This window comes from Eumetopias jubatus, unplaced genomic scaffold (assembly GCF_037043125.1).
Source record: "Eumetopias jubatus isolate StellerSeaLion01/CBP00866 unplaced genomic scaffold, mEumJub1_p1.0 scaffold_7, whole genome shotgun sequence".
Taxonomy (NCBI): Eukaryota; Metazoa; Chordata; class Mammalia; order Carnivora; family Otariidae; genus Eumetopias; species Eumetopias jubatus.
Genome location: NW_028274813.1, coordinates 113,845,856 through 113,863,561, shown reverse-complemented (window position 1 = coordinate 113,863,561; position 17,706 = coordinate 113,845,856). Strand labels below are relative to the sequence as shown.

At 49.7% G+C, this 17,706-nt stretch overlaps 1 protein-coding gene across 1 annotated transcript; it reads right to left on the bottom strand.

The window, feature by feature from the left end:
• Positions 1-1,519: 1,519 nt before the first annotated feature.
• On the bottom strand, positions 1,520-17,191 carry SCAMP5 (secretory carrier membrane protein 5). Its single transcript, XM_028100375.2, has 7 exons — positions 17,082-17,191; positions 8,030-8,093; positions 7,159-7,287; positions 3,744-3,900; positions 2,509-2,610; positions 1,972-2,089; positions 1,520-1,714 (listed from the first exon to the last, which is right to left on the bottom strand). The coding sequence occupies exons 2-7, from the start codon at positions 8,034-8,036 to the stop codon at positions 1,520-1,522; spliced, it is 708 nt and encodes a 235-aa protein (XP_027956176.2). The 5' UTR covers positions 8,037-8,093; positions 17,082-17,191.
• Between the last annotated feature and the right edge of the window lie 515 nt (positions 17,192-17,706).

Sequence of the window (17,706 nt, the reverse complement as noted above, 5' to 3'; positions counted from 1 at the left end):
TAGGCAGATGGGAGTAGGTAATCTTGATTTGGGGAAAAAAAAAGTCAGAGGCTTCCCCTCCCACCCCACCTAACCTGAAATCCCATTCCAGCCATTGTGCTTATGGATAGGATTGGGCATGTGCTTCTTCCTGGGCCGAGTTCAAGTGCCCAGAACTGTTCTGTGACCAAAAGCAAGCTAGGGTGGGAGGAGGTAGGCTCTCCTCTCCCTGGGCCCTGCCTGCCTTCTCCCCCAATCTTCCCTCCAGGCCCAGCCCTCTGAGCCTGCCCCTCCACCAGACCCAAGCAGAACAGCTATCTGCTCTCAGGAATCCAGAGGTCGGTCATTCAGAGATACCCAGTACTTGCCCAGTGGGCTTGGGCCAGTCAGATCTCACTCAGGGACAAATAATTATTTACATACTCTCTGCTCGAGCTGTACCTTTATACCTGAAAATTACGTGGACACCACCCAGCTCTTCAGAGAAGGCAGTGGAATCAGCCCTCACAGATGGCAGATGCCACCTAGCATGGGATGCGGGTAGGCTAGCAGCTGAGGGTATGGGGAGGAACATCGGCAGAGGGATTCAAGGGGGCTCTGGGAAGAGGAGGGGAAGCAGGACAGAAAAGAGAGGAGCCCCCCTTCCCCTGCAGGCCAAGCTCTGAGATGACCCTGCATTTCCACTCCCTGGGAGTCGGGTACCGAGATGGGCTGTGCATCTCTAGCTGTGTGCCCTCCCACATCACACCTAAGGCTCAGCTCCTGTCTACTTCCTTGATCTGAGAATGGGCTCAGTCTCAGAAGCATATACAACTGGGACACTCAGCCTTGGGGAAGACAAAGAAAAGCCACACGGGGAAGAGAGAGACCCTGGGCAAGAAAAGAAGCCACAGGGAATCTGACACCAAGAGGAGAAGAGGGAGGGGAAGGAGGGGGAGGAAACCAGATCAGAAGGAGCAAAGGAAGATCCCTGGCCTGTCCCCACCCTCCTACCTACCACCCCCATGAGTGCTAAATACTGTTGCTTCCCAGTGAGACCAAAAGTGGAGACAGTTTCAGTTCATAACCCTGGGGAGGGGGCCAGGCTTTCTGCTATGCCTCCCCCTGGTCCATGAGGAGTCCCTGGGCCAAGGTCAGAGGGGGCACCCTGGTGGAGGGTGGGGGCTGGTTTAGTTCTAAACATACATCTAGCACCACAACAACAGAGACCTCCACTGCATACTATTCACAAGGGGACACGGACATAGCTACCAGCGCACGGGACAGCTCCACGTGCAGCCCACAGCTCTCAGAGTACTGAGAGCAGAATCCGAAGGAGCGGGGGAAGGGGGAAGACATATACATATACATATATATATATATATACACACACACACAATTATATATATATATATATATATATATAACTCTGATTCTTTGTACAAAGTTGGGGAGGAGAAAAGGGAGGAAGGAACCCTGCTTGGTCACCACAACAGACAATGTGGCTTGAGTCCCTGTCCCACGGACCCCCAGCCCTGCCCTCCTGGTAGGCTTGGCTGGCTCACATCTCATTGGAGTATGTGTAGTTGGGGGTGGCGGAATACTGAGTCTGCGGCTGATTCATGGCACCCTGGGCCGCCCCCATGGCTGCATTCTGGGCCGCCTGCTGCACGTGTGGGTTCTTCCATGCCCCTGTGGTCCACTCCTCCTGAGCTTTGCTGAAACTCCCCCCACTGCCCCGGTAGAATTTATGAACCTGTAGGAGGAGAAGCACAAGGAAGGATTAATCAAAGGGAAGGACAAGCCCATCCAGGAAAGACCTGGACACCAGAGACAAGTCCCTGTAAGTGCCAATCCTCCCTCCCACACCCGCCTGTGTATTAGGAGCAAAGTCCACCAAGCCATTCTAGAGTGAGTCCCTTGGAAGACCTCCGGGTCCTCCTGTAACTTGGAGGAGGGGTTGTTACAGATCGTAGCCCCTTCCCGAAGCCACCCTCTCAACCTTGCACATACCATGCTGAGGGCGATGAAGGAAAACACAGCCACAACCGTGAACATAATGGTGGGAATGAGCATCACCACTGCTGAGCCAACGTTTGTTCCGAAGAAGGAGATGGTAGCGATCCAGCCGCTGCAGGAAGAGGCCAGCTGTGGGGCTGCCGGCATGTTGAGGGGTAACCGGGAGCCCCCCCACCACAGCCAGGAGCCATCTCATTGTCCCGGGGAAGGGCCATATCATCGGATGCAAAGAGATGAGCCAACTGGCCTGTGGCAGTGGTTCAGAAGAATCCTTTCCCATGGCTCAGGAGACAAGCTCCTCAGACATAAGGCTTCCTTCCCTTGGGTTCTCCCATGATGCTTGACACCCCCGGAAGCCCCCCAAAACTACTGCAAGGTTCTCCTTCCCCTCTGCTGCTGTGCCTGTGTCTACTACCCTACCCTGGATCCTCTTGCAGGCCAAGCAGCTAACACACAGACATAAACAAAGGACATACCCAAGGTGCCACCCATGCCAGCCCTGGGTCCATCCCAGACACCCCAATCTCTTACCAGACGCCCCAGCCTGGGATGCCCACGGCCTGGATGATGCTGATGACCAGCTGGGCCATGAAGGTGAAGAAGAATGCCATGAAGCTGAAGGAGCTGTCAGTCCTGTAGCAGAGGAAATGACTCTCATCACCTGGGCAGAGGGCGAACGCTTCCCCTGTCTTCAGGAGCCCCCAGCCCTTCCAAGATTAAATGAGTAAGCAATGGACAGGAGACACTTAAAGGCCTTAATTGAGAGGCAAAAATGGAAGTGTTTACATGAATCTTTGCAAGTTTCCATGTGTTAGTCTTGTGTGAGCAACATTACATAGGAAGAGATCTCCTCATAAATGGACCACTCACATGGACAGTACATGGATGGTTGGCCCCGAAGCATAGAAATAGTTGGGTCAATTACGACAAGAATAAATGACCCCATTGTCAAGGGGATGGACAACCTTACTGGCACCAAGATATCTAGCTCCACCAGTACATGGATGGACATTCCCATAAACAAAGAGACATAAAGTCCCATTGGTATAAGAATGGAACCCTACTGACACCAAACAGTAGCCTAACTGGCATACAGATGGATGATTTGGTTGGCAAAGACATTTGAGGCCCCGTTAGCACTGAGATAGAATCTCCATTGGCACCAAGATAGATAGCCTTGTTGGTACAGGGATGAGTAGTTCCATTAGCACCAAAATTGAAAATCCATTTTACACAAGGTAGACACCCATTGGCCCCAAGACAGTTAGCCCCACTCGTACATGGATGAGTGGTCCCTTTAGCACAGAGTTGGATGACATCATTAGCACACAGTGTCAGTAGTACATGGATGACTAGTTCCATTAGCACATGGATAAATGGTCCACTTGGTACCAAATCAGGTAGCCCCACAGGTGCAAAGATAGGCAGCTCCACTGAGACAGGTGGCCCCACTGGCAAATCTGACATACAGCTGCCTGGGGAAGGCAGAACTAAGATAAGCCTCATCTCTGTTATGCCCACCCAAGGAAGTGAGAAAGGAAGGGAGGAGTGAGGAAGGAGGGAACCAAGGCTCTGACTCCCAGCTCTCTCATCCCCAGCACTGAATTCGCAGGAAGCCCACCTCCTACCTGGCAGTCTGAGCTGAGGGTGAGCAAGTGAAAGTGAGTTTGGGGGGTGGTCAAAAAAAAAGTGAGAAAATAGAGAAGAAACAGGGCAGATGGGCAAAGAGACAAGGTTAGGAGCTGGGGTCAGCAGCAACCACTTACTTGAAGGCCTTGTAAATGGGCCGAAACCAGCAGACGTAGGAGCAGGGTGTGAAGAGGATGAGCCAGAGAAAGGCGAGGCCAAAGTTGGTGGCTCCCCCGCCTCCGATCAGCCACGCGAGACAGCCCACCAGGTTCACGGCCAGCGTGACGCTGTTCACTGCAGACCCAGGAGCACATGCACGCAGAGAGACAAACACCAGACATGCACACAGACACCCAGGCCCATGCAGAGACATGTGACCACCCAGACATGGACACACACACCCATAATTCAACAGACACACAATCAAACACATGCAAACAGCACAATGCACAGAGAGGTAGATACACACAAACATACATGAAAACCACAGTTACAGATATTTGCACCCAGAACCCACATCAGTGAATACACACACACACACACACACAGATACATGAGACACACATACATACACACACAGAAGGAGTACAGACTGTAAGAAAGAAAGCTGGGAGCTTAGACCAATTCCCCTCCCCACACCCACTCCAAGGGATCTAAGAAATCTAGAGAACAAGAGAGTCTCCAGAGCAGGAACCCAGAATCTCAGTCCAACAAGCCCCACCAAAGGGCCCCAAAGCCTCCAGGTGGTAGAAATGCTCTTCTCCTTATAAGAATGGCCTCAGCCCCTGGCCCTCCCAGACTCACAGCAATCACCAAGCCCAAGGCACAAGAAACCCTTATATCTTCTCTTGCAAGGGGCACGAAAAGTGGAAAGTAAAAGGCCTTGTAGAAACATCTCTTCAAGCCACTGTACCATCTGCCCTGCTCTTAAATGGGGCAGGAAACAATGGCCGGGATTTCAGTCTTTATCTAATTCATTTGTTACACAACTACCATGTCGCTTCCTCCACAAAGCCTTCCTTCACTACTGCAGCCTTATTCATGTCCCATCCCTCTGACCTCCTGCAGACCTGGGCTGCACTCATGCATGGTTCCCCAAGTACAAATCCCAGCCCATCAACCACACTAGAAGCTCCCCAAGAGCAGAACCCGGCTCCCACCTCTCTGTGCCCACATACTCTAGTTGAACTCAGAATCACAGGATCACCGAGTCACAGCCAGCAGAAACCTCAAAGACTTGTGCTGGCACTAACACACACCCAGGGCTTCTGACATCAGGATGCTCCCTTCCTCAAACATTAGGTTGAGTCCCTTTAAGGCTCCACAAAGACCTGCTGAGTAAACAAAGGCAGGGGGGCTCAATCTTGGCCTCAAACAACCAGGCATCTGCTCGTGGCTTCTGAATAGAGCCCTTAAGCATCTCAAGGGTCATATGCATTTCCTTGGGAGCAAAGCATCTGGCAGGTGCCTAGTGAGGACTTAGGAAGGTATTTATAGCCCTTAAATCCAGCTCCTGGATGAGATCTTCTCAGGGGCAGAGTTCCCAGAGCCCTGGGACAGATGGGGTGCTCCCAAGTCTGATGGGACAATGCTGTCACCTGTGCAGGTACAACCATCTCAGAGCCCCTCATAACAAGGGTGAGCATTTCTGGGTGCCTGGGTGGCTCAGTTGGTTGGGCGACTGCCTTCGGCTCAGGTTATGATCCTGGAGTCCCAGGATCAAGTCCCGCATCGGGCTCCCTGCTCAGCAGGGAGTCTGCTTCTCCCTCTGACCCTCTTCCCTCTCGTGCTCTCTATCTCTCATTCTCTCTCTCTCAAATAAATGAATAAAATCTTTAAAAAAAAAAAGGGGGGGGTGAGCATTTCTTCCTCTGCACTTCAGCTGCATTTCCTCCATCTCTGTTTATTGCCCTCCAATGTCCCAGAGCTCTGGAACTCCCAGAACTGATTTTATTTGCTCTTTACATAGAACAGACATTAACCTGTTTTTATATTGGTTTATATCTCTCCTTCCAGTCCCATCTCTTTCCAGCTCACTGGTTCTAGTGCTTCTATTGTAATTATTCTACCCCCTGTTTGGAACAGACATCTATTAACATGGCCACTCAGTTTTTTTCCATCTCCACTTCTCTTCCTGTCCAGCTTAGATTCCATAAATCATTACATGTTTTCTAATGCTCTCCCCTGCCTCATCTTCTGCTCACACTCCCCCTGGGTGAACAGAACTCCCATCTGTACCTGAGCTGAACATTTCTAGGAAAGAAGGAGCCTACAGAAAAGCCCGGTAGGACTATCAATTCAGCCAACATCGAATGGATCCTGTGCATGGCCCAGAAATCTTAGGGGGTCACATGTCTTTGGATAGTGTCCTCACCCTCTGTCCACAAAGGTGCTCTCATTCTAATCCCACTTTCCTTCCTCAAAGCTCCCATCCCCACTTCTACAACACATTTGATGGGAAAAAACAGAAGCCATCAGAGGCGACCTCCTCATTCTCTTCCCCAAAATCTATAGACCTACCTGCACCTGCCCCCATCTCTTCCTTCCCTCACGTTACATGGGGAAAGATGCCTTCTCCACTCAAAGGCCAAGCCAGGACTTGAAACAGAGTCTGTCTACCCCCACACTCTTTCTACCACCCCATGAAGAACCTGCAAAGACAGCATCCTTTACCTCCTTCTGGGCACAAGCAATCACCTCCCCAAGTCAGCAGCTAAGTGTGGGCTGTCTCAAGGCAACATCATCTGTGACAGACCCTGGCTGTGGTTACACTGCAGGTCTAAGAGTCCTTGAGGCTGATACCCAGCACGGGAAAGCCAGCCTGCCCTCCCTGTACACTACTAAGAGGTACCTTTGACTAGCCTGGGCGCAACCAAGTCACATCTCTCTACGATGACACTTTCCTGCCAACCTGCCACCGACCATCAGCTACTAGGACCTTGACACTCTGGACCTCAACATTGTAGAACATTAGAACTCTAGATTCTTAGAGAAGTACAGACCACACAACACAGAACTCCTTGGAACCATAGTGATCACTAAGCCAACATTCTCTTTCTATAAGTGAGGAACCTGCTGCTTGGGAAGTAGGACAACCAACCCAGTTTGATCCTATATCTCCCAACTTCCAGTTAATGCTCTTTTCTCTGAGCAGTTTTACAAAGAAAGCAAGACAAATGTGGCTTTGAGACAAGGATTCCTCTATGAATCCAGAATCCCGAGGTCCTGGCAGCCACCAGAGGCTCCCTGGAAAACCACCCCAGTGGGAAGGGGAAGGGAGAACAAGAAAAGAGAAATGATCCTGTGGACAGAGACCCTCATCCAGATGCTCTGTGAATGGAAAGTAGAGGGTGGGGGATGAGGGAAACTGGGGCCCAGATTGGGGATCAGCCCATGAGAGGAGGCTGCTGGGAGATGGCCCATGCAGATACTGCAAGTGTGGCTGAGGGGCAGCCAGGCCTACAGGCCCCCCACCCTGATGCCCAGCACCTACCAGCCTTCCTTCCTCCTCTCCCAGCCCGCCATGGCCCACCCCCAACACATAGCACTCACACATCCAGAGGTAGTAGAGGCGCTTGGTCATGCTGAGATGCTGGGGAGGAATGTCTGCCTCAAAGTCTTGGTAGAAACATGGCTTCAGGGGGATGAATTTGGGCAACGGTGGGAAGTTGTTCACTTTCTCTGTGGGTGAAGCATATGGCATGGCATCACCTTGAATGTTCCCCTCCCCGACAACCCAGTATGATTCTCTTGCCCTGGTTTCAGCTGCCCCCAGCCCGAGGTCACAGGCTGCACTGCTAACCCCACCCAGCCATCCCTGCTTCCTCAAGTCTGCTCTGAGGTTCCCAAAGTAACCAAAGGCCCTGAAGCAGTGTTGCAGTCTCTCAGAGGAAAAATAATAAATGCTGTCCAGTTCCAGGCAGATGAAGCAGGATGGGTGAGCCTGGAGACAGGGGTTCCCGTGTCCACTCCAATATTCATGTTATCCGTTCAGCCGGTGGCGTGGGGCTTGAGCTAGATAGTCTCTAAAGGTCCCTCCAGCTCTGGCATTCTGTACCTGAGCCTTTGGAAACCAACAACTCAGAAATCTGAAGGAAAGGGTCTCAGAGTATTAAAGAGCAATGGGGACAGAGGAGACAGGGATTGAGCCACCTGCACTGCTTATCAGTCAGGTGGCCAGCAGGACCAGGGCATCAGGATGCTCAACCTCTGGTTCCCACAGTCAGAGACCTGACAGAGAGCTAGACAGTGTCAGGCTGAGGGTCTTGGATAGACAGGGCTCAGTGGGGGACCGGGGAAAGCCTGGGGGCAGGAGGACAGAACAAACGTGACCTCCAAAAACTAAAGGGGATAAGGAAACTAGGAAGGGGGCCACCCACCCTCTGCTTGCTTGCATGTCCTATCCACATGACACTGTCCTTACCTGCCATGATGGCACGGATGGCACCAGCCGGCCCAGCGGCCTGCCCACGCCTCTTTGTCCTGACCTGGAAGGAAAGAAAAGCCCGAGCAGGATAAGGATCAGGCCCGGTGCAACCCAGACCCTCTCTCAGCCCCTGCAGGGCTGGAAGCTCCCTGGGGCAGAAACTGGTTCTAACGCCCACAGTGGGATGAGCCCAGTGGAGACAGCTCCACCGGGTACCTCCTTCTAGGACCTCCCGCCGTTTACCTCAAGGCACAGCGTCTATCTTCAGAAAACCCTATCCAAGGGTGGGGAAGGAACCTGGGAAGGGACCCCATGAGGCAAAGGCAAGTGACAGAGAAGGCCTAAGGAGACTAGAGACCCCTGAAAGAGAACCTTGACCCTGAACATGACAGACCTAGCATCAGTCACAGGCTGGCCTCCCCTCTCGCTGGCCTTTGCCTTCAGTCATTTGTTGGGGATGTGTAATGTGTCAGGCACTGGGGAGGCAGCGTAAGTAAGACAGATGTGGTTTCCAGGGCGCCGGGGTGGCTCAGTCGTTGAGCGTCTGCCTTCGGCTCAGGTCATGATCCTGGGGTCCTGGGATCGAGTCCCGCATTGGGCTCCCTGCTCAGTGGGAAGCCTGTTTCTCCCTCTGCCACTCCCCCTGCTTGTGTTCCCTCTCTCACTGTGTCTCTCTCTGTCAAATAAATAAAATCTTAAAAAAAAAAAAAGACAGATGTGGTTCCTGCCCTCTGCATGAAACCTGTGCAGTGCATACTCTAAAAGGGAAGGGTGGCTATCATGAAAATATGCATTATACATAGCAAGGTATTAAAAGTCAATATGCGGGGTAGCAAAAAAAAAAATTAAAGTCAAGATAGTGTTAACTTTGAGGAAGCAGGGAGCAGAAGCTGAGGTATTGGTAATGGTCTATTCCTGGGTCTGGGAGCTGGTTACACAGTGTCAACTTTGTGCAAATTCATCAAGCATGAGATTACAATTTGTGCACTTTCTTGTGTGTTATACTTCAATTAAAGTTCGCTTTAAGGGCACCTGGGTGGCTCAGTTGGTTAAGCAACTGCCTTCAGCTCAGGTCATGATCCCAGAAAGTCCCACATCAGGCTCCCTGCTGAGTAGGGAGTCTGCTTCTCCCTCTGTCCACCCCCACCCTGGCTTGGGCTCATGCATGCTCTCTCACACACGTGCTCTCTCTCTCTCACACAAACAAAATAAATAAAATCTTTTTTTTTAAAGTTTGCATTAAAAAAACAAAAACAAAACCCTCCCAGTCAAATTTCTCTGGATCCTACTAAAGATTTGGGCAGTTGTAATCTTTTATGGCCCCTTTGTGATATGAAATCAAATGTAGATATAAAAACCCAACAACATCTACCACAAAAGGGGAAAAGACAGGCATGGTAGAAACCTACATGAAATGATCCCCTTACACAGCTGCATTAATTGTAGCGTTGTTTGTAACACCGAAAGACTGGAAAAATCTACACATCAATTGGGGATGATGAAATAAACAGTACAGTCATACAATGGGCTGTTCTGCAGTTTTTAAAATGCTCTCTGCTGTGGAAAGATCTCCACGATTACTAGTCAATGAAAAAACTACATAGATATAGAACAACCTAGACAATAGGCAACAAAAGACATAGAACAGTCAAAACAGTATGCAATCTTTCATAGTAAAAATAAAAAAAAGGAGAGGAGAGGAGAGGAGAATAAAAATATTTTTTCCTTTTGACCCAACAATCCTACTTCTACTTTTTTACCCACAAATAAGAAACAATAAATACATGTCATTCAACGTGATACTATTTTGCAAATAGCAAAATGTTGTTAGTAACCTAAATGCAACTGTTTGAATAAACTATGGTATATCATTCAATGGAGTACTACATAGATGTAAAAAAGAATGAAGAGGATCTCTATTAATTGCTGTGGAATGATTAAATGGAAAAAAAGCAAAGTATAAATAGTATGCTACTTTTTATGTAAAAAAAAGTGGGGGGAGAAGAACCTGCATACGAATTTGCTTATGTTTGCAAAAGAAACGCAGGAAAAGTAAACCAGACACTATAAAATGGTCACCTACGTGATAGAAGGGCTACAATGACTAGTGAGACTTCCCTGGGTAAAGATTTACACACACTTTTGTACATATAATATCTTACATACTCAAGAACTTACACCAGAAAGAAAAGCAAACCCTAAAATTGAAATAAACAAAAGCAAATGACACTAACTGTACAGGACATTGATAACATGACCACATAGAAAAAAGAACTGGCCAAGTAACTTGATCAGAGCACTCTGTGTTCTCTTAAAAGGATATATCTCAAGGATAAAAATAACTGGAAAGAAAGCTTAAATATAAGCAGGTTTATATAGTGTGGTGACGCTGAAACTCTGTCATGTGTCCCATAGGAGAGGACATAGCAGTGTACGGTTTATTGTTGGGACCTGGGTTCTCACTGTTAAAATATGGGGAGAGAATATGCAACGTGGGATGATAAGAGCCCTGCGCTGTTGGATTTGAAATGGAGGAGTCAGTATGAACCCATGGCTTAAAAAACATCTATGGCTGGTCTCAAGCCAGGACAAGGAAATACCAGGATAGCCTAGAACATCTTGTGGTACCAGAAATAAGCAGGTATTCAACAAATGGACGCACGTCAAAAGGACACCAGTTTGAAGGAGCTACCACCAGCCAAATCTGAGACAATTAAGAGTCTCAAAAATATGAATGACAGTAACATATGACATCCTGAATGTTAAACAATAATCCATGATACACCAAAATGCTCTCAGGAATTTTCATTTGACGGCAGGGATCACAGGTGATTTTAATCTGCTCCTTTATCCTCCTCTGTATTTTCCTAATTCTCTACAATGAATATACATGACTTTCTTAATAAGATGAATAATAAGTGCTATTTAAAATGTAAAAGTCAGGGACGCCTGTGTGGCTCATTTGGTTGAGCGTCTGCCTTCGGCTTGGGTCACGATACCAGGGTCCTGGGATCGAGTCCCGCATCAGGCTCCTTGCTGGGCGGAGAGCCTGCTTCTCCCTCTAGCTGTTCTGACTGCCGCTCCCCCTGCTTGTGCTCTCTCTGACAAAAAAAATAAAATCTTTAAAAAAAAATAAAATAAAAAATAAAATGTAAAAGTCAAAAATAAGTATCACTATTTTGTGAAAAAAAAAAAATCAATGAGTTCCAAAGGAACACTCTTATTTTTAAAAAGAGAGGGAAGAGCTCGTCTTTCTAGAAGAAAGGTAGCCATAAATGTAGGAGTGATAGAATTAAAAAATCTCCCAGTTCCATAGTCACAAATGTAACTGCTGATTCAGGCAAGGATCATCAATGGCTGCCAAAACCACTGGACCAGAGGCTGTGCGGAGGAGAGTCACAGTCTCAACGTACCAGTCCAAAGATGACTTGCTAACTACAGAGGGGGACAGGCACTTTTACTGTGAAGAAGCCTGGCAGATACAACCTTAACCAAGTGATCAAACTTAACATTACCGATAACGGGACAGACAGACATTATGGCCTCCCAGCATGATGCACCAACAAGGACACAACATCACCTACGTAGTATTCCTGCCCCAAAATGTTTAACTTGAATCCAATCATGAGAAACAAGGAGAAAAATCCAAGTTGTGGAGCATTCTAAAAACTAAACTGGCCTGGGGCGCCTGGGTGGTTGAGTCAGTTAAGCCTCCGACTCTTGATTTCAGCTCAGGTCATGACCTCAGGGTCCTGGGATAGGGTCCTGGGATCAAGCCCCACGACACGCTCCCCACTCAACAGGGAGTCTGCTTGTCTTCCTCTCCCTCTGCCCCTCCCCCTGCTCATGTGAGCGTGCTCTCTCTCTAAAATAAATAAATCTAGGGCGCCTGGGGGGCTCAGTTGGTTAAGCGACTGCCTTCGGCTCAGGTCATGATCCTGGAGTCCCGGGACCGAGTCCCACATCGGGCTCCCTGCTCAGTGGGGAGTCTGCTTCTCCCTCTGACCCTCCGCCCCTCATGCTCTCTTCTCTCTCTCATTCTCTCTCTCAAAATAAATAAATGAATGGAATCTTTAAAAAAATAAACAAATCTATAAAGAAAATGAGTGACTATTAAAAATAAAATAATAATTAATAAAAATAAATAAAAACTAAACTGGCCTGGGCTGTTAAAAAATGCCAACATCCACAGGCACCTGCCTGGCTCAGTGGGTGGAACAATTCTTAGGTTACTTAAAAAGCAGTAATTGTGGCTCCCCGAGGGACAGAAGAACTGAATAGATATGGAGCAGGAGGGAGGAATAATTTTTACCATGTATCTTTATACCAGCTAATCCAAGACACCATCAATTTTAAGATATATCATTATCTTATTTACCAAAAGAAAGAAAATACACTGCCAACTTGTTATTTGTTCAGATGCCAAAGATTTTTAAGACACATATTAAAACGTTTTCAGAAATATCAAAATGGTGATCTTAGAATCAGTGAAACTTGGAACGTCTTCCTGAATTTAAAAAAATCATGTAAATGTACTACCTGTTCAAAAATACAAAACAAACAAACCAGGCAGAAGAGGATGGGCTGGCAAAGAATGGGAAGGAGCAGCCACCGAGGCAGGAGGAAAACCAGGAGAGCATGGAGTCTCCAAAGCCAGGAGTGGCCAATGGACAAATATGACAGATGCCACGGAGAGGTCTGGCATAAGAAGGGCTGAACACTGAAGTGTGTGTAACACTCAAGAACAACCAGTCAGTCATCTGCGACCGCAGCAAGAATGGTTCTGATGGCCACAGAGTGGGGGCGGGGGAGGGGGAGCCGGAGTAGAAGTCAAATTAGAGCTAGTTGAACATGCAAGCTGAGAGCAGGTGCAGACAGCTCTTTGAAGAAGCCTGCCTAGGAAGACAACAGAGACAGATACTACCTAGGTGGGATATGGGTCCAGGGAGGGCTACAGTTGATGGTTGTTTGTTTAAGATGGAAATAAGCTAGAGGTGGGAAAGATCCAGGGAAAAGGTGCGATTACAACAGAAACAGAGGTTAACCGATGAAGCGAGCCCCTAAAAAGGGGAGAAGCATGAAGTCCAACTGAGCCACCCAGGCACATCAAAAATGAGATCGTTTTATACATGCTGTTTTATAACGTGTTTTTTTCCACTCAACAATATCTCTCGAAAATTTTTTCATGCCAGTGATTCAGGTTATCTCAATATTTTTAGTGACTGATCAACTGGATCGACACCATCAGGGCTGTGAAGTGGCCAGGTGTGTCACGGGCTGATCTGGCAATTCCGAGGGCACAGCTTCAAGAAGTGGTGGGGTAGAGGCCAGCTGCCAAGAAATGAAAACAAGAGGGAGAGGAAGAAGGGACAAGTCTAGCAGACTCATCTTTCAAAAAAAAAATTGGCTGAAATTTTAATACACACACACACACACACACACACACACAGAATATCAGTGACAACACTGAAACACCATGTACCAAAAGATGAATAGTAGTCATCTCTGGATAATGAGATTGTAAGTTATTTGTTTTCTTTCCTTTTATCTTTATTTTCTAAAATTTCTACAATGGTCTCATATCACTTTTGCAGTAGGACAAAGCAATAGGTTTAAAACAGCAGTAGCTGGAGGAGGACATAGGGTTAGAAAAGTTTATTGAGGTAGAATCCTTGAATATATATGTATATATTTAGAAATGGGAGGAAGGCATTAGGGAAAACAGTGGAGAGTGAAGCTACAATAGAGGCGAAACAGCTGATGGGCCCCGGGACCCTGGGAGACAGGAAGGGCTGGCATCCATAGCACAGAGTAGGCACATTAGACTGGAGCCCTCCTTCCACTGTGATTTAGGAAATCGAATTTAAGAAAAGGGGAAACCTGGGTGTAATTTCACTTCCCACACGCCCACCCAACCCCCCCTCCCTGGGAGTAAAGAGCTTTGGGAGAGTAGTCCACTTTGAGATACTTCTCCCACAAAATGGAATGGGGAGCTGATGGGAAGAGGGCAAGGGTTTCTACAAGTGATAGAAGAACAGCTGAAGCCGGAGACCAGGCACAGACGTAGAACCAGACTGCCCTGGTATGTGATAGCCCCCAGAAACTTCTGCATTCTGAGTGTAGAATCCAGAAATGAGGGGTCTGCTGCTGGAGTGGGACACACAGGCAAAGTGGTATGGCTGTTGAGGGCATGAGCCAGAGAATGGTTAAAATCCTGCACCATGGGGTCCAGGAAGGACAAGGAAAGTGGCATGCTCATGGGACAGAGGAAATGGAGGGGCCAGAGAACTAGAGGTCTCCTTGAGGTCACAAAGCAGATAAAACAGAAGTTGGACTGTGTTCAGAGAATACTGGAGTTTAAGATTTCAGAGGCAGTCACATGCCAGTGATGACCAGACTCAAATGTGGCTGGGAGAAAGGGTGGTAAAGGGAGGCAATGAATTGAAAGACCGTGGTCCAGCACTAAAATCCTCCATGAGGGGTGCCTGGATGACTCAGTCGTTAAGCATCTGCCTTCGGCTCAGGTCATGATCCCAAGGTCCTGGGATCGAGCCCCGCATCAGGCTCCCTGCTCCGTGGGAAGCCTGCTTCTCCCTCTCCCACTGCCCCTGCTTGTGTTCCCTCTCTCTGGCTGTCTTTCTCTCTGTCAAATAAATAAAATCTTTAAAATAAAATAAAATAAAATCCTCCATGAAAATAAGGAGGGACGGGGGGAGGGGGATTGCAGATAATAACTTAGATTGTGGAAGACTCAAAGGAGGAGACTCTAACCCTGCTCCAGCCTGACCCCCATCCTGCTCCCATGCTGTCTCCAAAAGGTGTGCCCACGGTTACAGAGAAATCAGTGTAGCAAAGCATGGATGACTCAGTGCAGGAGAAGCCAGAGCACAAAGTAAGGCTGCTAAGATGGAAGTTCCCCACTCTTGCTCTACCTCTGGTCCCCTTATCCCACCCCAAGCCACACATCCCCAGTCCTGGAGTCCCAGAACTATGAATCATCCTCAGAAAACAGCACTCTCCTTGCATTGCTATCACTGTCTTATGATGACTCTTCAGCACCCCTGCTGATTCTGAGCCTGGCATTCAAGGCCTTGTGTCAATCAGCTACAAACTTCCCAAACCACCACCTTTGCTTCTCTACCACTGGCTGATCTGCTTCCCACACAACCCAGTTTCATGCAGGAGATCATGTCTAGCCACCCCCTCGATTTCCAGTGCCCCTAAACCCTGTCAACTCTAAGTCCTACTATTTGCTCACATCCCACCTCTTCTGGGAAGCCTTTCCAGACAACCATGCCATACATCCCACTGCTTAAATTCTGAACCAGTTATTGGGCAGCAAGTGCTCACTCATTCTCATCCAATCTTCTCCTCACTCCCTGATGGATGAGACTTCCAGGAGGGACCCAGCACAGGGCAGGGCAAAGAGCACAGTCAATCCCTGTTCTTGCTTAAGACTGGAAAACCCTCCCAGGGGGTGCGAGTGGAGCACCTGCTGCCCTCCCCCAGTCAGGCTAATCCCACAACTTCTGTCAACCCTGCGTGTACCAAACTTCCTCCAGGCAGCCTTCAGAGATTCCAGGCTGTCAGCAGCGAAGGAAGTGCAGCCTGTAGAGGAAATGCTGTGGGGAGGGGGCAGGGACGCAAAGGGAGGAGGGAGGAAAGGAAAAGAAAGAACTGGGAGGGACACTCTAAACTAGAACAAGCAGCTTCCTTAAGGGAGGACAGTACTTAGTCCTATTATTTCGTCCCCAGAGAAAGGTGCTGGCAAAGAGCCGCCCAAGAGGGGAATCAACTTGTTCAGAGGCCCCTATCCAGAGCTCTCCTCCCAGGACCCCACTAACTCTCCACAGGGTTTCTTACACCTAAGACCCTCTTTCTGTGACCCATTCACCAGAGACACCCTCTCTCAGCTCTAGGGACTTTGCCTCCAGGCCCACCAAGTAAGCCCAGGTCAGATCTAAACTAGTAAGATTTGTGTAGCCCCAAGCAAAATCTCTTGTCGGTCATGCCCCTGCAAGAACCATCTCCCCCTGCGCCTGTGCAGGTAGAGCAGGCAAAACACAGGCTGCAAAATTCTCCAGACTTCCCCTACCCCATGGGCACAGTCACATGGCTGGGTCACAGGCGCGCCTCCCCAACAGCTGTGCTTAATTCCCACCTCTTTTCCCATACCACTCCCAGGGAATGCCCTCTTGACTCTCCCCCATCCAAATCTCCCCTCCCCCAGAAAGTCTATTCACTGGCTCTTGCCTCCCTTTCTCCTTCTCTCCCTGGGAAAGTCTGCCAGGCCCTAGCTGATCTCCCCATCCCGCAGCTGAGGCATTACCGGTTTGATCCGCCAGAGATGGTGAATTCTCAGTAGGAGTCTCTACTTGGTTTCCCCAACCCCCAGGCCAGGAGCTCCTCGAGGCAGGGACAGGGATAGATTCCCAAACACCTCTCCCCCATCCTCATAGCCACCTCCTGCCAATATTGGAACGAGCTACATCCGGCACTCCCAACTCACCACCCCAAAACCCTAGGGGAGCCCAGGCTCCGTCAAGCCAGTGCACCCATCCCCCGCCGACTAAAGGTCGGCAAACCAAGGGAGGCGACGGGGGACACAGCCTGGGTCCACCTGCAGGCACCTCTTGTGAGGAAGGACCCAAAGGAGGCCACTGTCATCCCGCCACCAGTCGCGTGCGCCATCCCCAGGAGGAGGAGGCTGGTTTCCAGGGAACACCAGGTGGGGCTGGGGGGAAGGAGGGCCCAAGGCCCAGGCTCCAGAATCCAGGGGTCTGACGTCACCCAAGACCCGGGTTCCCTCTGCGGGAGCCAGGAATGGGGATGGTGGGGGTTGGGGGACCTGGGGGCACGTGCGACGATCTTCTCCCGCCCCAAATTGGGAAGGTCACCTCGACTCCGCACCTCTCCAGCAGCTCGGCCTGCCCCTGCATGTAAAGGTGAAGCGTAGGGGGCACAAAGCTGGAGAGTGGGTGACCACATCTCGCCCTGCGCCCAGCTTCCCTCGAAAGCCCTTCTCCCGGTCTTCAGGCCCAGGACTCACCCGCCGCTGCCGCTCGGTTGCCGAAAGGCCGCCGCGCTGCGCTGCGCTTCACCCAGAGATGCGGCGCGGAGCCTGCCGCGAGCCGCTCCGGGGCTGGGGGCAGGGAGCGCGCGCGCGCTCCTCGGGCCGGCTCCTCACGCGCCCGCGCCGCCCGCGCCCGCAGCAGCAGCCGCTCTCGCGAGACTCCCGCGCCACCTCTAGGGCCGCTCCTCCTGCGCTCGCGAGAAGGAAGGCCTGGCCACCCCTCACCTTACAGGAACTGTCCGAGGTGCTAAGTTCCCAGACACAGCCCGATCAGGTGGTTGGTGGGCACGGAGAGGACAAGAGTACACAGAGAACTAGAACGTGGAGAAAAAGACCCAGAGATGGGAGCCTGGTACCAGTAGCCAGAGCCTCAGCTTCCAAATCTGTAAATGGGGAGAATAATGCCGATCCTAGGGGCTGCTGGGACCGTACCAGAAAGAAAGAGAGAGAAAGAGCTCTGTGAGCAGGATACCTGATGAAGGTCCTTCAGATCCACAGGCCCGAAGTAACAGAGAGAGGATAGAGGATGGAAAATCATAGATGAAACAGAGATAAGACATAAGGAGAATGGACACAAAGATCCATGGAAAGATGGACATAG